General features: G+C 41.2%; 2 protein-coding genes across 3 annotated transcripts in view; one reads left to right on the forward strand and one right to left on the reverse strand.

Moving 5' to 3' along the window:
• Positions 1–1,028, reverse strand: part of PDHX (pyruvate dehydrogenase complex component X) — a 71,906-nt gene extending 70,878 nt beyond the window's left edge. Inside the window, exon 1 of one of the 2 annotated variants that reach the window (XM_049648377.1) lies at positions 764–1,028. In XM_049648377.1, coding sequence (XP_049504334.1) covers positions 764–923 — 160 coding nt within the window. In that variant the 5' untranslated portion in view covers positions 924–1,028. The remainder of the gene's footprint in view (positions 1–763) is intronic. The other variant, XM_049648384.1, reaches the window with a different exon arrangement.
• APIP (APAF1 interacting protein) lies at positions 967–25,311 on the forward strand. Its single transcript, XM_049648394.1, has 7 exons — positions 967–1,358; positions 12,079–12,179; positions 17,534–17,582; positions 18,668–18,785; positions 20,259–20,394; positions 23,752–23,919; positions 24,992–25,311. Exons 1-7 carry the CDS (start codon positions 1,302–1,304, stop codon positions 25,089–25,091), a joined length of 729 nt encoding a protein of 242 aa, XP_049504351.1. The 5' UTR covers positions 967–1,301; the 3' UTR covers positions 25,092–25,311.
• The last annotated feature ends 886 nt before the right edge of the window (positions 25,312–26,197 follow it).

A 26,197-nucleotide genomic window follows, 5' to 3' on the forward strand; every position in this document is an offset into this window, starting at 1 on the left:
CATACTGTGAAGTGCCAGATGATTGGCAGGTAATACATCACACTCAAAAAATGTTAGCCATATCCCCCCACCCTCATGTAAAGAAAAATAATGCCCAGCATACTATATTACGTCCTGTTAAATACTAAAAGAATTATGTTAATTCTGTTAATGTCATTACTTAATGCCTACTTTCTGTAATAACTTCTTGGTATGATTCCCCTCCTAATATTCCACTCTTTCAAGCGCATGTTTTGCTTAAAACATTCTTCTCGACCTAGGTCTGTGATGTCATAGGTATTTACAAATTAAGTCTCTTGCTTGTCGTCGCGCGGGGCAACCCGAGAGGCCTGGAAGAAAAGATCTCCCAATAGAGAGGGGCCAAGAGAATGAATAAGAATGGCTACCAGTGGCTTTTGAATCTCAGCAAGCTTCGACACCCTGACAGCTTTAGGGGAACCTGAGACTGGGAAGTGGCTTGAAAGAAAGGCGTTTAGGACCTCTCTCCGCGCGTCACAAATAACCCAAATTCCAAGGCAAGGTCACAGAGAAGCCACACTAACCAGGGGCCCAGGAATGGAGTCAAGTTCTCCCAACTCCCAAGAAAAACCCTTCGCGGCATGCATGCACTAGGCCAAGTCAGCGGACCTCTCCCCGAGAAAAGGCCTTAGGAACCGGGAGCCGCGGGCACTTCCACACCCAGATGGGCCTTGAATCCAAAAGCCCCTGACCCAGGCCCATTACTCAGCTACACGGAGAAGCTGAGCGAGCCCCGACCACTCACCCCGCAGCCACTGCGTGCTGTGAAGCCATCTCCAACTAGCTCCGCGACCGAAAGACCATCCGGAAGCGCCCCTCACCAGCCCCAATCTTCGGCAGCCGCCGGAGCCCAAGAGGTAGCGTAGCACCCGAGGGTCACAGCCCAGCCTCCAGGAGGCCGCCATCTTCCCGGCCTTGTCGCGGGCTGCCCGCAGCACCGCCTGATCGCCCAGTCATCAAGACCCTCCCAGGCCCCGCCTCTTGTCACGTTGGCCACACCCCCTGGCTCCAGTGGTGCGCGTGAGTCTCGGAATCAAGAGGTTCTCCTAGTCCCGCCTCCAACCTCGTTGGCCCCGCCCCTCAGCCAGGAGGCCGCGCCTCTGGATCTCCTGTCCGCGAGGCCCTCCAAGACCCGCCTTCCGCCTTTTGGACCCGCCCCCGAGCTGCCCTCAGCGCCGCCCGATTGCAGCGGTGGTCACGCCACAGGCTGCTCTTAGCCCAGACCCACCTCGGTCCCGAAGCCGCTCAAAGATAGGAGGCCGTGGGTTCCCCTCATCAGGGCCATGTCGGGCTGTCACGCTCCGGAGGGAGACTGCTGCTCGCAGCGCTGCGGCGCTAAGGTAGGGGCGGGGCCGCGGGTGCCCTGTTTGCCCGGACTTGAGGCACAGGTGGCGTGCGGCGGCGGGAGCGGGGCGCCGACCTGGGGGGCCTGGGACCGGTGTGGACGCCACCCCCGCTACCCTCCGCCCTGGCTCCGCAGGCCGATTCGAGGCCACGGCAGTCGCCGTTCCCGAGGCTGGGCTCCGATGACGGGCGCTGGGCGCCAAACGCTGAAAAAGGGAAAATAACGGAGGAGAGCGCTGCGCATCTTGAGTGTGTTTTGAAACAACTTACCGGGAATACAGGGCAAACGAGGCAACAGGAGGCACTGGAGTGGAAATGGAGCTAAGACTGCCCTCGAGCTTATTTTCTGCGCCCTGGCAATCAGCCCGACGTTTGGCAGGCAGTAGGCGCTCGGGAGACGGTGGCCAAACCGAGGCTGTGCTTCAGTAGCCCCCACTTTCCCTCTCGGCCTGCCTCAGTTTAGAGTGATTATGGGATGATCATCCTTGAGCAGAAGTCAAAGGAAAATCCACCCTCGGGCTGCATCTGCTTTTCATTCACTGGGTATACACCCCAACAGCTTTATGGAATACCTGTGTGCCCAGGGATACAGCGAGGATTAAGACAAATGGCCTGCGGTCTGGAGGAAAACTAGAGGAGTAAACAATTACAATACAATGAGAGAACCCCTGCTTAAGAGGCAGGGATAGCCCCCTAAAATTAGCCCCCTTATTCCTCCTGTTCTTTCTTAGGACTGACTGAAGGTCCCAGTTAAAAAAGTCGTAACGTGGGAGATCTTATTGCGAAATACTTGTCAATCTTGTGGGAATACTCCCACAGCTTAGCAAAAGCTAAGCAAAGACAGCTTAGCAAAGACAACTGTGAGGATGGAATGCTGGACAGGAAAAATTGGATAGAAAGGGGGAAGATGTTGGATACAGGTCAGATAGCTAGGCAGGCGTGCGTGGAAACGGCAGAATCTCTAAGATGTTTCAATAGCATGTGTGTTCATGCCACCAGTAAGTGAATCTTGGTGAAATATTATCTAAAGGAGCATCAAAGAGAGCCTTTTTCAAGGGATCTGAGAATAAACAAGACCTCTCAAACCAAACGTGGCCAACAGACAGCTGGGCCAACAGCTGTGTTTGCTTCACATTGTTCATAAGAAATATCAGCCAACCTTTCAAAATGCAGAACACTTCAGGCTTCTGTTAAAACTTTGGTACATCTGATGGCATGGAGCTTGTATTCCTTCATGGGATCTGGGTTGAGCTGACTAGTGAGTACCACCTAAGTGTGCTTGCCAGGTTACAGAGCTCCCCTACCCACAACAGATTTGCATATGCACTTAAATAAACCACGTCCAGTAAGCTTCATTCGGTCCGTGAGCCACCAGTTCGTAAGCTCTGATATAGGACTTTTCTTAATGTAGGAGATGTGATCTTAATTCACAGTGTTTATTGGGCAAAGCACTATCCTGGTAGGTATATATCAAGAGCATGTTCCCTACTTTGTAGGGCGCTAAGCTTAGCTGGGAAATAAACCAAGAACTACTTCTATTTTTTAATTTTACCTTACACATCATAGTGTCCTATATATGTCAACCCTGAATAAATACTTGTTCTTTGCTGTTATTATAACACAAGGCCTTTCAATACCCTTCCCTTGACCTCATCAGTTCTGTACATCTTTACCCCTCCCCTCCACTCTAGCAACGCATTCCCATGGCCATACCCTTCCCTGCTCCACCACTGCCCCTTCACCTCACACCTTTTTGGGGTGAAGGACTTTTCTTTTTTTACTCCGACACTTCTCTCTGTGTAGCCCCCATCATAGGATCTATCATACTGGGTTACAAATAATTAATTGCCTTTACTTAAATGCCTCCCACGCAGACCCCCAAGGGATGGGCTTTGAGGGAGTGTCCCTCAACTACACACATTTGTGTCTCTACAAATATCATTGTGTCCTACTGCAGCTGGCTCCTGGACACCTCCTGGGAGCCCCCCCCCCCCAGGAGCTTCCCTTCACATTACCTGAAGTGACTATCCTCAGACCTCACCATCTCCTCTCATTCTTTCCCCCAAACCTGCTTTGAAGGTGACTTCGCCTCCAGAAACACAAAGAAAATGAAGCTGTTAGTTGTGAACATCTTAACTTCGATTTCTTCCTGTTGCCACCTACATTATAATGTTAAGATTAAGAACAAGACATCTAGAATTTGACTGCCAGCGAAAATCTTGGTTCTGCCAGTTGCCACGTGGGCAGTTTTGGATGCATTAATCTTTTTCTTTCTTTCTTTTTTTTTTTTTTTTTAGAGAGAGAGAGCAAGTGAATGGGGGAGGGACAGACAGAGAGAGGGAGACAGAATATGAAGCAGGCTCCACGGGGACTGAATCCCACAAACCTGGCATCATGACCTGAGTCAAAATCAAGAATTGGACCTCCAACCAACTGAGCCACCCAAGTGCCTCAATCTTTCTTAGCATAATATAGCTATTATAAGGATTAAGTTGTATATATAAGCTTTTAGAATACTACCTGGCATAAAATAAGTATTCAATAAATATTAACTATTTTTGTTATTAATCGTATTATTACATATCTTCCTTACTTTTCTTCTTCCTCCTAAGATAAATATTTCCCTGGTCTAATTCCAGCTGCTCTGTCTCCACAAAGATTGACCTATTAGGCTTTTGCTTTCCTGTGGTGCTAATCTCTCCCCCTTCCCTAATTTTACCTTTTAGCATGAAAGGAAAACTGGTTATTTCTGAGTTTCCTTTACATGCTAAAACTCTTGTTATTAACCAGCTTTCCCTTTGGTTTCCCCATCTGGCCCTTCATAGCCACACTATTGAAAGAGTCTTTAGAATTCTCTGCCTCTAAGTTCTATTCACTTCTTAACCCACTAAGATCTGGCTTCCACACCCAACCCATTAAAACAATTCGTACTTAAGGTTGACCTAATTTACAAAGATAGTTGGCCTAGCAAAAACCCAAAGTGAACCCATCGTTTTTGTGATTGCACCGAGCTGCATTCCTAGAGAAAATTACATAACTGCACTGAGCGGCCTCACTTCATATTCAAGATTTCAACCCCAAATTGACCCTTAACACTGCCCAACAACCATCCCATGTTTCCCCGGTACTTTACTGTCCCACTCCCTGAGAGGACTAGTTTATACCTTTTATTATCTTTTCAAGCCTCTCATACCCCGCCCCCACATTGTTCCTCAGCTGATGGCTTTGTTTATACTTAAGAAAATAGAAGACACCGGCTATGAACTTACTTGCCTTCCTAGCACAAAACCTAGCGACCTGCTGAAACGGGAACCCATCTTCTCATTTTTCTTTTTTTTTTTTTTTTCTTTTTTTTTTTTTCGTTTTTTATTTATTTTTGGGACAGAGAGAGACAGAGCATGAACGGGGGAGGGGCAGAGAGAGAGGGAGACACAGAATCGGAAACAGGCTCCAGGCTCCGAGCCATCAGCCCAGAGCCTGACGCGGGGCTCGAACTCACCGACCGCGAGATCGTGACCTGGCTGAAGTCGGATGCTTAACCGACTGCGCCACCCAGGCGCCCCCATCTTCTCATTTTTCAAGATGGCGGAAGCCCAATCTCTCCTCTTGTGCACAGGATCTGCCTCCCCTCTCACATTCAGAAGTTGTTCCTGTCCCTCTCCCTGTCTCTCTTACTGTGAATCAGCCCCCTCTCGGCCAGACTGTTCTCATCAGCATGGCTTCCAAGGCCCTGCGTGACCTGGCCCCTGCAAGTTCATCCCCCTCTCTCAGCACTTTCCTTGTCAGCACTCTGCTCCGGCCACCTGGCCTTCTTTCCATCAAATGTGTTAAGCACTGTCTCACTCCAGGGCCTTTACATCTGCTGTCTTCTCTGCCTGGAGTGCTTGCCGCACCCCAGACAAACATTGTATGTGCAAGCACATTCATTTATTACACACTGGTTTGTTTGTTTGTTTTTCACATTCTGGCTTTAGATTGTCAAGTGCTCAGAGAGGCTTTCCTTAACCACCTTATTCAAAATCAATCTCGGGGCGCCTGGGTGGCTCAGTCGGTTAAGCATCCGACTTCAGCTCAGGTCACGATCTCACGGTCCGTGAGTTCGAGCCCCGCGTCGGGCTCTGGGCTGATGGCTCAGAGCCTGGAGCCTGCTTCCCATTCTGTGTCTCCCTCTCTGTCTGCCCCTCCCCCATTCATGCTCTGTCTCTCTCTGTCTCAAAAATAAATAAACGTTAAAAAAAAAAATTAAAAAAAATCAATCTCTGCTACGTTTCTCTTAAGTTGCTTGTTTCCTTCTTCCTACTTATTTAAAAAAAATATTTTTTTAATGTTTATATATTTTTGACAGCATGAGCGGGGGAGGGGCAGAGAGAGAGGGAGACCTAGAATCTGAAGCAGGCTCCAGACTCTGAGCTGTCAGCACAGAGCCCGACGCGGGGCTTGAACTCAGAGTGGAGATCCCGACCTGAGCCAAAGTTGGACGCTCAACCGACTGAGCCACCCAGGCGCCCCTCCTTCTTCCTACTTATTATAATTTATTCCTCTCTTTGCTCTTTTAAAACTACCCCCAGAATGTAAATTTCTTTAGGGCAGGGACTTTGTCAAGTGTTAGTGGCTGAATTGCCAGGAAATGCTTGGCATACTCCCACCATCCTTCATTGAGACTTGACTCACCCTTCCCTCCTCTGTGAAGCTTTGCCCGACTCCTGCTCCCTCCCACCACTAGCTTCTTCCTCCCACCGGTAAGTGGCTTCCTTGGACTGCCCTGTATTATGTATTGCTTTGTCCTTTCATAACTTCTATACTAGATTGTAAGCTTCTTGAGGGCAAGAGTTTTATCTTCCTCCTATTCATTTCTTCAGGGCCTGCAGAAGTTTGCCAAATGAATGAATGAGAAGACTCTATAATAAAAAACGAAAGGACAGGTACATAGAGCAAATGCTGTGGCATGGGATTAGAGGAAGGAGCGATCACTTCCTGCTGGGATGATGGCAGAAGGAATCACAGGGGAAGCGCGATAGGGGGCCTGGTGTTAACGCTGATAAGCAGGAGCCTGACAGCTAGAGTCGCAATAATTGAAAATCCACCACGAGCAATAACAGTGCAAAGAAAAAAAAAAGACGCACTTGGTTAGAAAGAAAATATGTCTTAGTTAACTAGTGCTCTCCATAGCAAGTACCCCAAAACTTGGGCTTAAAACCCAAACACTGACTGTCTCGCAGAGTTTGAGGATTAGGAGTCTAGGGGAGTTTGGCTCAAGGTTCTGGCTCAGGGTCTCTCCTAAGGTGGCAGACAAACTGTCCCCTGGAGCCACTGTCATCTCGAGGCCTGATTGCAGCTGGAGCTGCAGGCATGCCACAGTGTCGTTGGCGGGCCTCCATTTCTCACTGATTATTGTCCATACACCTCCAATTCTTCACCACACGGCCTTCTGTGTAGGCTGAGTACCCTCTCCATGTAGCCGCTGGCTTGCTCCCCCAGAGAGCAACCAAGACAGAAGCCATAGTGTCTTTATATCCTAATCTCAGAAGTGACACGCTGTCACTTCCCCTGTCCTACTGTAGTCCGTTGGCCACGCAGCCCTAGTACGATGTGAGAAGGGCCTACACCGCGGGGTGTGAATACCAGGAGGCAGAGATCACAAAGAGCCATCCTGGAGGCTGACTACAACTAAGTTGAATAGAACTGAGGGATTTGTATCAAAATGGACTGAAAGAAAATGGGCGAAAAGTAAAATTGGGGCAAGAAAGCAGAAGGACTTAAATAACAGACCAAGGAGGTGCACCTGAGCATTAAGTGATTGGAGGGATGGGGTGCAGTGATCAAAGCAGTATATTCTTTTAATGCTCATGGGAGAGAGGAGGGTAAGCTAGAGAAGAGGGAGAGAAAGGAGACATTGTAGGCAAGGAGACCAAATAGGGACAGATAACCTTATTCCTCCCCAAATGAGTCCTTGAAAGAGTTTTTACTCAACTGTTGCAAAATAAGAAAATAAGGACAAAAAGTGAATTTCACAAAATTAACACATTCGGTTTAAAGGACAACCTTTTATTTTGAGATGAACCTTCCTACTCTTTTCTTTATGTTAAAAATGTACTTTTTGGGCGTCGCCTGGGTGGCTCAGTTGGTTAAGTGTCCAACTCTTGGTTTCGGCTCAGGTTATGATCTCTTGGTTTCATGAGTTCAAGCACTGCATCGGGCTCTGTGCTGGCATTGCGGAGCCTGCTTGGGATTCTCTCTCTCCCTCTTTCTCTCTCTGCCCCTCCTCCACTCACACTCTGTCTCTCTCAAAATAAATAAACTTAAAAAAAATTAAATAAAATTTTAAAATGTACTTTCTTTTTTGAAAAAGGTGATAGTAGATGGTTAAATGTAATTACCGTTATAACTTGGCAACCTTATGTCAGTCCCTAAAATTTAAACTACAACAGCAACAACAAACCCTGGTTTAAAAAAAAATTTTTTTAACGTTTATTTATTTTTGAGAGACAGAGGAAGACAGGGCGTGAGTCAGGGAGTGACAGAGAGAAAGGGAGGCACAATCCAAATTGGCCTCCAGGCTCTGAGCTGTCAGCACAGAGCCTGATGTGAGGCTCGAACCCACAAACGGTGAGACCGTGACCGGAGCCAAAGTCGGACTCTCAACCGACTGAGCCACCCAGGCGCCCCTGCGAACTCTGGTTTTAAAAATCAGAAGTCTGGAAATCACTGATCCAGATTATTAGCATAAGGAAACTGATACCCAGAAAGGGTCATGGACTTGCCTTAGGGCATTCAGCTAGTTGGGGGTCAAAGCTGAAGCAAGCCTCCACGCCTTCTCATTTCTTCCAGTCAGTGCCTAACTGGCGTGAAAAAGAGTTTGTAAGTGTGGTGAAAGTGGAAGGGAGAAATAGGGTCAGTGGAGGTAAAGTTGCAAAGAAAGCCAGTACGCACAGAGAGGAGAATGAGATGTGCAGAGAGAAACAAAGCCCAGAGACTGAAAAAATGCCGACAACTTGGCCGTGTCTGAATCCAGTCCCCCCCTTGGGCCAGTGTCAAGAATTTTGAAAGACTGAAATGAGCAGAAAAGATCACTAGGTGTCATGGGCTATCTGAGCTATTGTGCAACTCTGTAATTGTAGAATCCTGAGAGTAATGCAGATGATTACTGACCCTAGAAATGCAGGCTGCATTCTGGACATTCAGTTGGTTGCTGCCTGGTAGATATTGTCCAGTTTTTCCTCATTTATAAATCCAGAATTCCTAATTACTTATATGGGTGATGTTTTGCCTTCTCTTTGGACACAGCAGTATCATGTTTCTGGTTCCCTCACTAGCTGATGGGTTAAATAATATATTTGACACGTGTTTATTTTATATTTGTTTTGAGAGTCCCCCAGGCAAACCTCTGTCCAAGCAGTACCTCTCTTATGCTTCAATTGAAAGAAAAGGTGGGGGAGGGGAGTAGAATCCTTGTTGGCTGTGAGCAAGTATTTCAGTGACAGTGAAACTGATTTCCATAAAATAACGGGACTGAAAAATCGGAAAAATTAAGTATTGCTTCAAAAACTTTTTAGGCTTTAATGTTTTTGCTATATACAAAATACTGTTAAATGTTTCTCCCTCACACTATAGGACCTCTACTGTCAGAAGTTGATTGCAATCTATCTTCAGTTATGTCTTTCAAAATTCTTACAAACCCAGACATAATAGTAACAGATAAGTAATATTATTGACATTCAGGGGAGAAGTAAATACTAACTAAGCTTCTTGTCAATTCTTAGTGAAATATACATTCTGATACTTACTTTCTTACCATTCTGAACAATTTAGATGATTGCATTTTTACCAAATATATCTGTTAGTTCCCACTGCTACAATTTCCTAAAATTGAAATTTTGTGGGTATGAACAAATGAATGAAACTTTATTAACAGGAACTGCCTTATCATGGTTATCACTGTAGTATGAAGCTGGCTAGTTGCTACAATAACTCAGGACTGGAAGACAAAAGGGAAAAGGGAAGACCCATAATAACAGACTATTTTCTGTAATGTTTGCAACTTTCTATGCAAATGGATGGTTTCAAGGATTGGAAAACTGTAGCAGTTTTCTCCTTATCTGTTCTTTAATATATAATTAAAATATCATTTGTATCACTAAAAAAGAAAATGGCAAATTATACAAGGCATGGATAATTCTGGCTAGATTTTGTAGGGACAGATATAAGGAAAACCAACACAGCTTTATTATTAGTTTTAATTCCAGAATTTTTAACACTTTAAATGGGAGGGAGGTAAAACTTCCAATTATAAAATAAATAAGTCATAGGGATGAAAAGTACAGCATAGGGAATATAGTCAATAATGTAATAACACTGTATGGTGACAGATGGTAACTGCATTTACTGTGGCGAGCATTGCCTAAATTGTCAGAGTTTATTGTACATTGAAAAAACTAATATAACATCGAAAAAAATGGGAGGGAAACTAACATTGTCACACATTGTCCTGGATGCTTTATCTCCATTTTTTCTCATTTTTAAAAAAACTTACTCTATACCTGGAAGCCTGTAGCAGTGTATCTCTTTTTAATCCTCATAATATTCTCATTTTGTAGATTAGTAAACCGAAACCCATAGTCATATAAGCAATAAATAGTGTAACGAAGGTTTGACTTTATGTCCGTTAACTCCTAAGCCTGTGTTGAATCAGAACTTTAAAAAATTTTAACATTCCCATGTTCTTAATTTTACATTTTGAAGTCTACTCCATCAAACTATTATTTATGATAAAATACAAAGTGTATGTAAAATATTAACAGTGAATTGGGGAAAACACTATAATTTCAGAAAGCCAGTGAAGTAGCTAAAAATTTGGTGTGCTCAAGAGTCAGCCCTCCCTGGGCCCAAAGGTATTTCTCCCCTTTATCCAGTGCCAAGATTTATACAGGCAAGCTTCCCAGCTGTGCTTTTGTGCACAGAGGGTCTATTTCTTGTTTACCCTTACCTGGGGGGTATAACCTCTTATCTGGTTTCAAGCCTATGGAGGGATTTTCTATTAGGCACCCCATTCTGAGCACACCCTAGGGTTTATTTCGTGTTTCTGACAGCTTGCATAGCTATCAAAATTGAAGGTCAAGCTCACCAGAGATCTGCAAATACCTTCAGGGAAATGGCTTCAGAGCTTCCCTCCGGGGTAGACTCACTCTGGTTTCTTTTTTTTTTAACAACTATTTTTTTTTTTTTTGATGTTTATTTATTTTGAGAGAGTGAGTGAGCTTGCACAAGCAGGAGAGGGGCACAGAGGGGAGAGAGAATCCCAGGCAGGCTCCCCGCTGTCAGTACACAGCCCAATGTGGGGCTCAATTTCACGAATCATGAGATCGTGACCTGAGCCGAAATCAAGAGTTGGATGCTTAACTGACTGAGCCACCCAGGAGCCTCCACCCTGGTTTCTTTTATGGCCACTGTGAAGCCTTTTTTACTTTTTTGCTAGCTCAGCAATTTAATTTGAAATTTTGTTTTAAACTTTATTCAGGAAGAAAAAATTACTCAACATTTTCAGTTGTTTTCAAGATAAAAGTTAGATTTCATACTGCCAGAAATGGAATTCATTGCATTTTTCATTATTGTTTTGGGTTTTATTAACTTTAACTTTAAAAAATGGGGAAACATCATATTTTTTTATTCCTAAAGAAGTAATCATTAGACTTAATAAAAATAAGCTCTTACTTTAACTAGATTTATTGTGCTGATCACTTACAATATATACAGATATCTACTCTTTATGTTATCCACTTGAAACTAATATAATGCTATATGTCAATTATACTTAAATAAAAATACATGAATAAAAGCTCTATGTTCATCCCAGCATATATACATTTGTTTCTATACACACATATCTTCATACAAATGGGCCCAGAAAGTATTACTTGTGATTGCTTCTGAGTGAGTCCTTTCTATGTTTTTTTCTTGACTTTATATTCCATAGTGAGTATATATTGATTTTGTAATAAGCAAAAACAATGTAATCACTATGGAAAAAAGACATTTTAGAATAAAAATAAAATCAGACCAACACAGAATATGAACAAATAGCTGTCATATGTATATCATGACTTAACTGAATAAGATGTTTTGTGTAATGAAATTTGCTGGCCAGACCAAAACATGTTCCTTTCAGCACTAAATTCTATTTTATTTCAGCCATTGCAGTAGATGCTTTGCATTATATACTGGGCATTTCCCCACCTTGTTCTCATAGCCTATTCCATAGTGTTGGACTATATGGCCCTATCCTGTATAATTCCAGGTTGCCAAATAACATAGATCCACTTTCTAAACATCAAAAACAAATTATGGGGGCACCTGAGTGGCTCAGTCAGTTAAGTGTCTGACTTCAGCTCACGTCATGACCTCATAACTCGTGGGTTCGAGCCCCACATCGATCGGGCTCTGTGCTGAGAGCTCAGAGCATGGAGCCTGCTTTGGATTCTGTGTCTCCCTCTCTTCTGCCCCTCCCCAGCTCACACTCTGTCTCTCTCTCCTTCAAAAATAAACATTAAAAAAAGAAGTTTTATAAAAACTTTAAAAAACAAAGTATGTTTTAGTAATAGTTTTCTCCCTCATGGTACCCTCTCTATAGTGGATTTTCTTGGCTTCTTAGCGAAGATGTCAGCTAGAAAAGTCACCCAATAATATAATGTCTGTTTGAAAAATCCTTATGTTCTTTTTAAGGACAAGGAACATCCAAGATACCTGATCCCAGAGCTTTGCAAACAGTTTTACCACTTCGGCTGGGTCACCGGGACTGGAGGAGGAATTAGCTTGAAACATGGGTAAGTTTCTGCCTGATGTCATTTCTGAGAATTCTCCATGTAAGTAGCCCATGAAGAGCCTAATACGTGTTATGTACAAAGAACAACTGGTACTCAGTTTTATGTGATAGTGAAAGTATCTAGTTTCTAAATGGAGAAATGAGTATTTGCGTAACTGAATGACAAGTGTGTAGAAGTTGTACATACAATAAATACCTAAGGATTTAAGAATCACAATTTCTAAACAGAATAATTTGGTCCTCGGTCTTTGGAGTCCCAAAGTTAAATTACACACTGCCAAGTATGTTTCTATGTCTGGAATTAGAAAGGGTCCCTTCTTGGGAATGCAAGCTGGTGCAGCCACTCTGGAAAACAGTATGGAGGTTCCTCAAAAAACTAAAACTAGAACTACCCTACGACCCAGCAATTACACTACTAGGCATTTATCCAAGGAATACAGGTGTGCTGTTTCGAAGGGACACATGCACCCCCATGTTTATAGCAGCACTATCAACAATAGCCAAAGTATGGAAAGAGCCCAAATGTCCATCGATGGATGAATGGATAAAGAAGATGTGGTATATATATACAATGGAGTATTACTCGGCAATCAAAAAGAATGAAATCTTGCCGTTTGCAACTACGTGGATGGAACTGGAGGGTATTATGCTAAGTGAAATTAGTCAGTCCGAGAAAGACAAATATCATATGACTTCACTCATATGAGGACTTTAAGAGACAAAACAGATGAACATAAGGGAAGGGAAACAAAAATAATATAAAAACAGGGAGGAGGACAAAACATAAGAGACTCATAAATACGGAGAACAAACAGAGGGTTACTGGAGGGATTGTGGGAGGGGGGATGGGCTAAACGGGTAAGGGGCACTAAGGAATCTACTCCTGAAATCACTGTTGCACTATATATATATACTAACTAATTTGGACGTAAATTTAAAAAAATTAAAAATAAAATTAAAACAAAAAAAGGGTCCTTTCTAGGTAAGCAGGATTTGTTTCAAGGGTTCAGATACGGATTTTAAAGTCACTTAAACACAGATTACGAACCATCAAAAGTACTAAAAATTACATTTTATTAAGTCAAAAGACGACATTATGCCTTTCTAAGTGCATCATGTATCATCATTCATGGATAGCACCTGCTGGTCTTTGTTGCCCAGAAGATAAAACAAGAAGGACTGGTTGAAACAGAAAGAATTTTACTTGTTCATTAGGTATGTTCAGTGTCTTTCCTCCAAGAAGTTAAAGAAACAAGTGACTATCAGTAATGAAAATACAAGTTGTAGAAACTCATTCTTTCAAGTGTTTCTCGAATAGGATGAATGTTTTTTTTCTCCTGAACTGTTTTAGGAATAGTACTATCTGGAGGCTGAATGTTAAACTGAGTAACTTGATTTCTTTCTTTATCCTAATTCACTTTCTTTAACAAAATTGAATTAATATAACATTTATATAATATCGAATCTATATAGTAATACTGCCAAGGGGGCTGCATTTTGTAGAAAGGAATGGAATGGAAAATTTAATCAGAATGCTTAGAACAAAAGAGATTTTTCGGTATACTACAGGATGATGCCAGTGAAATTTCATCTACTTCAAATTACCGAGTAACTCATGGAATAGTAATTGAACTGTGGGCAACGTCAGTAGGGACCCAGCTGTCACAGTTCCATGTATAGGGATGCACGCAGTCTGGAAAGATCATGTTCCTCATGGTGCATCGCACATCCATCCGTGCCTCCTCTCTGACTGTCAACCCAGTGCTCCATCAATCCAATTCAGCATTTGGCAGGCTTTCAGATTATTTTGCCAAAGCTTTCAAGTTGACTGTTCAGAGCAAAGTCCTAAGATAATGACATTTGTCGCTAAGATAATGACATTTGTCACTGTTGTTTCATTTATCCATTTAGTTGAGTTCCCAATAATTTGGTTTCTCAGCTATATTTGTAATAAATCATATTCTAAACATTGCCTTTAGTTAACTGCTTTTTATTTGCATATGCAGACATTTATGTATGTACAAAATACTTCTATCAAACTGAGTTCAAATAACCATTTTTGAAGTGGCTTTTTAAATAAATGGCAGTGATGGGGCACCTGGGTGGCTCTGTCAGTTGTATTTGACTCTTGAATTTTGGCTCAGGTCATGATCTCATGGTTCGTGAGATCCATACTGTCAGCGTGGAGCCTCCTTGGGATTCCCTTTCCCCCTCTCTCTCTGCCCCTCCCCTGCTCGCTTGCTCTCTCTCCCTCACTCTTTGTCTCAAAACAAATAAACATTAAAAAAAATGGCAAAGTGAAAATGGAATGCAAATCTCAAAAGTAAATTTATTTATCATAAAGACATAAAAGACTATGTTCTTTCTAGAAGAACTTTACTAACCCATGCACTGAAAATGTGTGTGGTCACCCTAAAACACTCACGGGGCACCTTTTAAAATTAAGTGGTTTTTACAGCACTACAATCAATTTATGGGGACATTGCATCATAAGCGAAAATGTTTGGTCCTTGGTTAGGTTCTTAATGGGTGAGGAGCTCCTCCTGGGGGTCACGGGTGGAAACAGCCCCAATTTTATGGCATTGTTTGGAATGTTATTAAACGTGTGCTTTGCAAAGTAAGATGGGTAATTTGTAGTAAAATGTTGAATTCTTTTCCTCATATTTAAATGACTTCATAAACCCACATCATTAACTATCTACTATGTTATTCTCGTGTTATAGGTGAAAGTTTGGTTTTCTTTGATGCTTAAAGCAAATAAATTTGGAATGAAGGACAAACCCAATAGATTATGTTTGGAGATATAAAATTATTTACTGATTCCAAGGTTTGGCTGATACCATTTTAGATTATACTACTTGTGTGTGGTACCAAAAGATGTGTATAAAAGACAGCTTAAGATACATATGAGAGTTAAATCAGAAGGAGGAAATAGAAGAGCAAGAAAATGACAGTAGTCGAAGCAATTCCAAGACACTCAGCAGCCATTGTGTTTAGGTTGGGGCACTACCATTCACATTTAGCATTTCCTGTTTTCATGGTGTGATATTGTAACGTGTCAGAGACACCAGTCCTATTCATGCTATTAAAATTAAATTTGATAAACCTGTAGTGTAGACACGATATGTGAGGTATATTATGATTTTAAATTTAAAAAAAAATTTTTTTTTTGAGAGACCACAAATGGGAGGGGCAGACAGAGGGGGACAGAGGATCCAAAACAGGCTCTGAGCTACAGCAGTGAGCCCAATGGGAGGCTTGAACTCAGGAACCACGAGATCATGACCTGAGCCAAAGTCGGACGCTCAACCGAACCACCCAGGTGCCCCTAGATTTAAATATTTTTAAATAGCTCGGCAGTAAATAAAAATAGACGCAACTGAACATAGATGTATTTTGAACTCTTGAATTTTGTTTCCCTCCTTATGGAATAGTGAAAGAGCAGGCAGTACCGAGAAATAAATTTCAAAACTTAATACTTCAGATGCAAAATGCTTTTTGTTTGTGGCTTACGGCACCAAGTAAATACTTCCCTTTTAGTCTTTGGCACATTTCCCTCCTAAAATAAAGGCTCTCGGGGCACCTGGACGGATCATCAGTTAAGTGTCCAACTCTGGATTTTGGCTCAGGTCATGACCTCAGGGTCCTGAGATCAGGCTCTGTGCTGGGCATGGAACCTGCTTAAGGTTCTCTCTCCCTCTACCCCTCCCCCATGCTCTCTCTCAAAAATAAAATAGAGTTTCTATCATCTTTACATTTTTATCCAGGTACCTCCTTCTTTGTAGATGTAAATATGTATTTTTTCTAAAACATATTTAGCTCATCTTTTAACTACCCAAAGTTGATCAGTTTTGTGTTCACAAAGGGGGCAATAAAAACAGATTCAGATTACGAAATCACTTGAATAAACAGAATATCCTGGATTTTCCCACTTTGTAGATGGAGTGTATTTACTAACAGGCTGTTTTAAACTTTATTTGGGTCTGTTCCCAGGACTGCATACATTTCTCCCCACACAAGAAGACTTACCCTACAAGTCCACTGACTATATATCACACGTGAGTCTAGAATTTCTTCCATGTTACATAAGGAAAGAAGCTTTGGATCCCCGGTATTTGCAAAGAACTCTTTCTAACTGTATGATCCCTCTGATTCCACTGGTTCCAGAGGAATGCCACTCTGTTTTCTTATGTCGTGGGTTTTTTTATGCAACAAAGCTCTTAAGTGAGCTATTTCATGAAAACACCTGAATGTAGCTTACTGTGGTTTGGATTTCACTCCCATTACCAGACATTTCTTTTCCAGATCTTAGTTTACCCGTGGACCCTTAAAGGAACTTTCATTTTTGTCAGTTACAAGTCTATGGGTTTATTAATAACTGGATTGATGGCTTGACTCAATATAGGCCATCATCCTCATTTTTCACCAGGAACCAGTGTCCCTACATCCATGTCTCAGCGGCAGAAGCTGGAGCATTCAGGTGCTGGTATTTCTTTCAATCGCATGTATGTGGCAGTTCTTTACTACCTTCTGAGAGCCACTGAAACTGACAAAGGAGACAAAGGAACTCTGTTGAGGCTGGAGAGAATTTAGAGAAGATCTTGAAATTAATTTCCCAATCAAATTTGAGAGTACTTTCTGACAAATGGTACATTATAGCATCTCCCCTAGCACAACATTCTGTAACAGGCACATCTCCAGATGGAACCGTGCCTTTTATCCATATTTTTAACTTTCCACAGTTGTTTCAGCTTTATTACCAAATAGTTTCACAAGAAAGATGTGCTTTTCAAATAGGAAGCATATATTCCACCCAAAAAGTAGCTTAATGTTAATGCTGTAATTTAATAAGGTGTCCAGCAGGGGTCCCTGAACTTCATGTTTTATAAGCAGAGCATTTCAAGCACTAAAATTAAACTTGATCCCTTGTGAGACAGAGATCATCTGCTCAAGAGCATATCTTCCCCTGATTGGATTTTGTAGTAACTGTTCCACATTTAATGAGATAAACTGCAATCTCATGCTAAAGATGCCAAAGACTTGTTTTATTTCCCATAACCAGATAAAAATCTGGTTACCATTGATTTTGCACTGTAAACAGAAATAAAGAAATATATATGAAAACTGTCAACATTTTACTGCATCACCAGCATTACATTTGTCATGTAATTACAGTGCATTAGTAATTTGTTATTCTTTCTATACAGCACACATCATTAATTAATTCAAGCAGCTTTCTGTGTGATTTGATTTATAAAGAATATTGATGATTGGACTGTAAGAATACACTTGCCTTTGTTGAAAAGCAGAACAGTAGAGTTAAATACATACAATTTCTACATTTTGTGTTACCAGCGATGAGATCTACATTGCTCCTTCAGGAGTGCAAAAGGAACGGATTCAGGTATGTTAAAGGTTCCTTCTTGACCCCAAAGCTCTTTTCTTCTCTACTTGACTATTACTGTTTTGTGAAATGGAATTAATTTTAAAAGAAGTTTTGAGGGGGGGTTATATTGATAATTTAAATGAATAATCAATAAACATTTCTTAAGTAACTATTAATTTTTTTTTTTAAGGTGAACCTCCATGCAACTAATATTTTTGAATTGTCATTCATCCTCTAGAGGGCACAAGTGAATGGCACAATCTTAAGTCCTACTACAAAGTGATTATAATTTTGCAGCATTATAACACTGTCTTTATCAGGCTGGTAGGGTGATCACGTTGATGGTCTCAATGGACCAAACTGGCTCATATTAAACAATAGCAAGGCTATTCCAATCTAAGTTATAAAACTTTATTTCAGATTTTTGAGAAGTCTCATTTCATATTAATGCTGGAGTGCTGAAAATTTAAACATAACACTTAACTCCTAAGGCATAATCCTTCATTAATAAAACATTTATATTGTAGTTTGTAATAAACCCTGGCAAATGAAAGTCACAAGTCAGAAGCATGCATGCACTACTAGGAAAAATCTGTGGATCTGCTTAATTACTTCAACTTTAAGAATAATATACCTTACTGAGATTAACATGTCTGAGTACCAGTTCCCTTTCTCAGGAGATAAGAAAATTCTACTCTATATTTTTCCTCCTATGATGACATATGAAGAAAAAACTGTAACCCCCATCTTAGAATGATGATTTCTTTGTAGAGTTTCTCTGAAATATAGTTGTGAAATGACAGGGGAAAGCCAAGAAGCTAAGTTGATGAAGTATCATTACATGCATATGAAATTTTCCATATCAATTGTTTCTTCAAATTCTAAAGGAAGAATTGCAGCTCTCTTGAGAATATTTTTATCAGTAGAAAACAGTTTTTATTTCTCAAAATGGCTGAAACATTTTGGAAGAGAAACAATTATATGAATATTTAAAAGATGGGTTAAATATGCATACATACATCTTAGCACACACCAGAAAGGGGACACTTCTAATTGATATCGTATAAGCCTTTTTTTTCTTCTCTGCCCCCCTCTACAAACAGCCTGAAGACATGTTTGTTTGTGACATCAATGAACAGGACATAAGTGGACCTCTGCCGCATAAGAATCTTAAAAAAAGCCAGTGCACGCCTCTTTTCATGAATGCTTACACAATGAGAGGTAGGCAGAAAATGTATTCACCATAAAGAACTATTTGCTACAGAGTAGGTTTTCTAAATAATTGTAATTATTGTTGTAGTTAACATTTCTCGAACACCTACTGTGTGCAAGAACTTTAATTATGTTAACACTTTCAGTGCTCACATCAGCCCACGTGGAAGGCCCATTGTTACTCCATTTTGTGTTCGAGAGGACAGAGGCTCTGGGAGATTTTCCTAAAATAAATAGCTAGTGAGTCCTGGGGCCAGAATTCCAACCTAGTATGACTCCACTAGATTGTCAGGTTGACTGACAACACTATATTTACAATCAGATGCCTACTTCTAGTGTAGAGGTCTACCTCCGGGAACTTGTAGAAGTAAGATTACAAGTGAGGGAAAATTGTGGCCTTTACTTTTAGTGGGAATAGTGCTGTCTCTCTCTCTCTTTTTTTTTTAGTGTACCATATGATAAAAGTAGGAGTCTTATTTCAATTCCCAGAATTTGTGATAGCAAACCAGTCTGGAAAGGTTGAGCCTAGAGGACGGTGTGAAAATAGAAAATTATACCTGAAACACCAGAGCAATAAAGTCATTACAACCATGCTTTTTATAGCCCCTGAATGAAATCTGTTCTGAGCATGGTCTCATGCTGTGTTCTGTTCCCGGACACTGTCAGCTGCTCCCGACAGCGTAAAATCTCAGGAACAGATGCTAACAGCATGAAACATCTCTCCCAGCATAAAGCGAAATAAACTTCCAATTGCAAAAATAGCCATTACTGAATTTTATAGCATACAAATCCTTTTTTAGGTAAATCCATTAAAACCCTGCAACCCCGATGCCACCAAGACATGGCCCGCACTCTGAAGCCTAACTCCATGATTAAGGGTCACCATGACCGCGGTTTAAACCCAAGTGCCACCACTGCTATCTGTGAACCGCAGACAAGTGATTTAACATCTCTGAACCCCCATTTCCTTGACCGTTAAGTCGGGGGCATAGAATTTACATCTCTGGTTGTTGTAGGGAACTGAAGATCAAGAGATCACACGTAATGGGGATTTGCCCAGTGCCTGGCACAGAGGAACTCCTAATTAAATGGGAATATTGGACTATGATCTCCATGATTATTCTAGTTACACTTCAGACCATCTAAAAGCTATTTCTTAAGCCTGTGTATTGTGCATTGCCCCGATGCTGATAAAGTTTAAATGCTTTTTGCAGCTTTGCAGCTTCTGTTAGTATTTCTCTCTTCCTACCTCCATCCCTCCCCTCCTGTCTACTGCCAACTTATTATTCCATGCCAAGAAAAACAAGGTCATCATCATATACAAATAAGTGTATGTGATATATAATATATATATGATATGTGATATATAATATATATGTTATGTATATATACTATATATCACTTATCATATATATATATATATTTTTTTAAAGGTATCGTTTTGTTTTCCCTGAGTATGTGACTTTCTTCTCCCTCCTCCAGGAGCAGGTGCAGTGATTCATACCCACTCAAAAGCAGCTGTCATGGCCACCCTTCTCTTTCCAGGACGAGAGTTTAAAATTACACATCAAGAGATGATAAAAGGAATAAGGAAATGTACTTCGGGAGGGTATTACAGGTATTTTTTTCTATTTTTGCTTAAGTAATTTCAAAAGTATTTTTTCTGTCTTTTGATAAAGAGGCTACTGATCTTTTTTATGCCTTTAATGAGATGTTGTGGGATCTATGTTAAGTAATACCCCACTTAATATTACACTTCCAGATCTGTTCTCAGTGACACAAATCAGACGCCACCCTTCCTCCTCCCCACCACCACCCCAGCCTTGGTAAATTATTAGCAACATGAATAATGAAACCGTTTGTCAGAGTTAAGTGGAAAACCCTTGGCTGAGCTTTCTATAGAGATGGAAAGATTATGTTCCTGTATGGAAACACCCTGAGAGCGTGGTCCCCTCACCTTCATTTTGTCTCCAGGAAGCTTCAGCCCTGACTGAAGCTTCATCTTGATTTAATTTAGTATGTCTAGGGGAGCCTGTGTCAGTTAAACATCTGACTTGAGCTCAGGTCATGATCTTGCAATTCGTGAGTTCAAGACCCGTGTCGGGCTCTGGGCTATCAGCCCAGAGCCCGGAGCCTGCTTCAGAGTCTATGTCTCCCTCTCTCTCTGCCCCTCCCCTGCTCGCACTCTGTCTCTCTCTCTCTCTCTCAAAAATAAATAAATGTTAAAATTTATTTAACATTAAATAAATGAGTTCAAGCCCCACATCGGGCTCTGTGCCGACAGCTCAGAACCTGGAGCCTGCTTTGGACATGTGTCTCCCTCTCTCTCTGCCTCTCCCCTGCTCATGCTCTGTCTCTCTCTCTCTCGTGCTCTCAAAAATAAAAAAAATAAATAAAATTAAAACAAATTTTTAATTTTTTTCAAATTTAGTATTTCTAGAATATTTTAATATTTACGATTATTTCAATTAAGTAGATCTATATATTTTTATAATTTTTCAGTATGCAAAGTGGCATAGATGGTATAGAATGGAGGCCTTCTAGATAAAATCAACCAAATCCGCCAGCCCACCAAAATGTTCGCCAATCTAGAATACAGGGATGGGAAGAAATGCGTTCTCGGTGTTCAGGTACAAGCTAAGCATTTCATTTGAATGTACTGGCATTCTTATTCCTGAGCTGCTTAATTTGCCCGAGGGCCTGATCCTACCTTACCTTGCTTAGAGGAAACGGGTGCCAGTTTTTCTAAAGTGTTCTTAACAGCAGTATCTTATTGTTAATCCACGTAGTAGAATCCATGTACATGTTTAAACGAGTGTGCCGGGAACTTAATATGACTTGATTTTAGTTACTATTTATTGTATGCCTACAGCATTACTCAGCACTGCAGAATATCTATTTACAAAAGTGAAATGTTTAAATTATGGAAGTGTACATACTAAGGAAAGGATAGCCCCACATTGCCTTTCCATTCTGGGTCTCCAAGGAGAGGCATTGTGTGTGCTATTAATTTCATCAGCGTTTGGTTGCTTTGGTGAAGAAATAAAAGCAGGTGAGAAGGAGGCGTGAAAGGGCAGGTAGAGGGACAGCAGAGAGCCTTCTGGAATTCTGTGAGAAAAAGAATGGCCCGAACCAAGACATGCCACTTCTTATGCATCATAACAGACACGCTTCATAGATCACTTTAAACGTTTCTGATTTTAAAGAATACAAACCTTTTTGAAATGTCTTTTGCAATTCTATCTGATCCTGGCTGGGAAGTCAGTAACAGGGTCATTATCACAGCCCAGGAGGCAGTGATCTTTCTTCAGAATTTGGGGAGAATCCTAAGAGTCCAGTTTTCAAAAGAAGGGGCAGTGAAGGCTGGACGAAGGAACAAAGGAGGGTTTTGATACTCTGTATTTTTTAAGTCCAGCTTGAAAAACAAAAACTTTCAAATACACACCTAATTTTCCTCAGGGGAGGTTACCGTATGTATGTAAGTGTGGTTGTCCTTCCTTCTGGCAGCAACACGGGTGGCCTGTGGCAGAGTGAAAAGCACACTGTTTAGAGGTCAGAGGACCATCTTGGCTCTGCTCCTCATTTGACTCAGAAGGAATAGTGTTCAGTCTGTAAAGTGGGTGGCTTGGGTTGAATTTCAGGTCTCATTTTGCTGTGATATTATTTTACTCAGGAAAAGATGTCTGACTTTTCAGTGTATGCTAGAGGAAAATATATGTTTGTGATTCTCTTGGCCAACATTAGGAAAGATCTGGGGGGCGTCTGGCTGGCTCAGTCCGTTAAACGTCTGACTTCGGCTCAGGTCATCAACTTGCATTTTGTGAGTTCGAGCCCCACATCGGGCTGACAGCTCAGAACCTGGACCCTGCTTCGGATTCTGTCTCCCTCTCTCTCTGCCCCTCCCCTGCTTGCACTCTGTCTCTCTCTCTCAAAAATAAGTAAAGATTAAAAAAAAAAAAAAAAAAGAAAGAAAGATTTGGGGCTAGCAATTCATTCTTTCCATATTTAAGAATATCCTTCAATTACCTCCATTTCACTTAAGTGAAATAATAAACATCTCCATAATGCTGCTGGTAGTGGTTGGCCAGGCTGTTTATCACGTGACAGCTCCTTAGCCTATACCTGCCCTAAAGTAACAATTTTTGGTAAAACTTTACTTAGAACTTCTTTTGTTGTTGTTAAGTTTGGCCATTATAGAGGTAGCGAAAAAGGAGATGTTACTTTAACAAGGGAAGAGAAATTTATGTAAAAGGGAAAACATGTCCGAGTTTGACTGGGTATAAATGACCTCAGAGATAGACTTAATTTTACCAGTATCTAAGTTATTTGCGTAAATATTATTACATGAACAGAAAGGAAATGCATATTCTGATTTTATCACACGTATTTACTGAAAACAGGTGGAAGTAAAAGAAGTTCTAATGCCACAGACTTGAGAATGTTCTGAAAGTACTATCACACCTTTAATAGTTATTTCCAGAAGGTTCTTGCTAACCCAGTACTATAAACCACACCCGTATGTATTTATTTGCCTGAGACACTTTGAGGTCTTGCAGAGATAAAATAAAATGGTTTTGTATCTTTGGAAAATCCATACTTAATAAGTAGTTCAATTGTTAATCCTTTCTATGTTTCTGGTTCTCGGATCTATCATTTCTCATCTCCTATTAAAAATAATATGATTGTCTCTGCCTCAAGGAAATACTTGTATGATCTTGATAATTTCTTTGTTAGGTTTTGGTACCCTATACAAATTTCTGCCACTTAGAATAATACCTGCCAGATTCCCAAGGCGTCTTTTGATACAGCTCTCTATGCAAGATATACAGAATAACATGCAAAATCTTGTTCATAACGTGGAGTGGCTTTCAGATACAAAGAGAATGTCTAGTTGGTCCGTGAAAAAAATTGTAAATTTTACATATGAATACCTTTATTTGTTTTAGCGGGAAAAATGGCTTGTTTTGTCCCATAGGTATGATGATATGTTAGTGGTACCCATTATTGAGAATACACCTGAGGAGAAAGACCTCAAAGAACGAATGGCTCGCGCAATAAATGAATACCCAGACTCCTGCGCGGTCCTGGTCAGGCGTCATGGAGTGTACGTCTGGGGAGAAACCTGGGAGAAGGCCAAAACCATGTAAGTATCCATCAAAGGGCATTTGGGACAAGTTACTATACTCCAGATGTGAAGAGGGAATGAAGTGTGTTTTATGATTTGAAAGGAAGTACGACTTTTTTGTGTGTTATTGGTCAAAGTGGTTTAAATTTAAGTCATCTGGGGGCGCCTGGGTGGCTCAGTCGGTTAAGCGTCCGACTTCGTCTCAGGTCATGATCTCGCAGTTCATGAGTTCAAGCCCCGTGCCGGGCTCTGTGCTGACAGCTCGGAGCCTGGAGCCTGCTTTGGATTCTGTGTCTCCCTTTTGCTCTGCCCCTCTCCTGCTCATGCTCTGTCTCTCTGTCTCAAAAATGAATAAAAACAGGGGCGCCTGGGTGGCTTGGTCGGTTAAGCGTCCGACTTCGGCTCAGGTCATGATCTCACGGTCCGTGAGTTCGAGCCCCGCGTCGGGCTCTGTGCTGACCGCTCAGAGCCTGGAGCCTGTCTCAGATTCTGTGTCTCCCTCTCTCTCTGCCCCTCCCCTGTTCATGCTCTGTCTCTCTCTGTCTCAAAAATAAACAAACGTTAAAAAAAAAAATTTTTTTTAAATGAATAAAAACATTTAAAAAAATTTAAATTTAAGTCTGTTATTTCTAGATACTTGATTTACATTATGTATTCATTTATTACAAAATATTTATTGGACAAGCTGTTATTTGGCGAGATACTATGCACTTGATACAAAGGAGAAGGAAACAGCTCTTTTTCTCCCAAGTGTAAGGCTAGAAGGGAGAATAAGGCTAACCCAAGTTAATAATGATTTGCTACATTTATTTCAAAAAGTGACATGGAGTAAAAAATTTAAATTTATGTAAGTAGTATATTTTAAACTCCCTTTTATTTCCTGAGATGCATGTAATATGGTTGCATGATTCAAAATGATTCCTTTCCATGTTTTAATAATGCTGGGGGCAAAATGAGAAAAATCTGGCCTGGAATTGAGAAAAAAACAATGCACTAGGAGCCGGCTTAGCCTGATGGAGAGGAGAAATGTGGGAGGGCTGGAGAACTCTCTTTCACTAAGACCTTCCGTTCTTTGCTTTTTCTTTTCCAGGTGTGAGTGTTACGACTATTTGTTTGATGTGGCCGTGTCCATGAAGAAAGTGGGCCTGGATCCTACACAGCTTCCGGTTGGAGAAAATGGAATCGTATAAGCCAAGTGAAAATGTAATTCTGTGCACCAAGCCTATCTTGATTATTATGCAAATGAAACTTGATTATTCTTTTTAATGAATTGAACCTTCCCATGATACTATTAAATCACTAAACACTGAAGATGGTCACCCTGAATCTACTTCTGACGTTGGACGATATTTGCTTGTATTCTTGGAATTTTAAATGGCAATGCAGTGAAATAAAAAATTTTATAATGAAGGTTTTTTTTTATGCTTACTTTTAAATCCTTAACAGCAAAATATCCTCGCTTAAATTAATTCCTTTTTTACGTACACTCCCAGAGAAACCCTTTTATTCTCTAAAGTTGCTGAGGATACCAAATTCGTGAGAAAATTTCCATTCATTATGAAATGAGCATTTTCTTATTTTAATATTGGCATCATGAAACGTATGTGAAAAGTTAAAGCCAAGTGTATCTCTCCATATTGACGTCAAAACAATTTACAGGTTTCCCCTGTTTGCTGTAGTGCTTCCTTGTAACAAAGCATAAAGGCACTCATTTCATACCAGAATCAACTGTGAAATTCCCACCGACTCCAACTCTACTAGCCAAACCAACCCTAACCAAACCAGTGATATAATCAGAAAGCGTTTTCCTTCAGGAAGCCAAAAGCAACATCACCTTGATCATAAAGGTTTCACTTGGTTAGTGCTTTTTTCAGTGGGGGGAGAAAATCAATAAGGCACCATCTGCACAATCTGAAGCTTATCTACCCCCCTCTCTGTTTACTGCCCTCTCCCCTTCAAGTACATTGACCCTAGTCCTCTCACTCCAGGCCCTCGACCAGACCCATTGTCGTTATCCAGGACCCCCTTCATGCCCTTGCTTCCCTCCTTTTGAAGCCCAGATGGCGGCCCCATATTTGCAGCATTTCATTGCAAACATCCCAACGCCCTGGGATGGGGATGGCCCGGTGGGAAAAAATTACACAACTCTGTTGATTGATCCCGCTTCAGATCTAGGACCACACACGTCAGGTGGACCCTCAATACTGCCAAGCAAACTTCCTATGATTCCGTAGTAAATTCATTCTCCCAACCTCAGAACTGTCTCTCCTGGCCCTTATCTTTCATCAAATTTCCA

The sequence above is a fragment of the Panthera uncia genome, chromosome D1 (genome assembly GCF_023721935.1).
Source record: "Panthera uncia isolate 11264 chromosome D1, Puncia_PCG_1.0, whole genome shotgun sequence".
Lineage (NCBI taxonomy): Eukaryota > Metazoa > Chordata > Mammalia > Carnivora > Felidae > Panthera > Panthera uncia.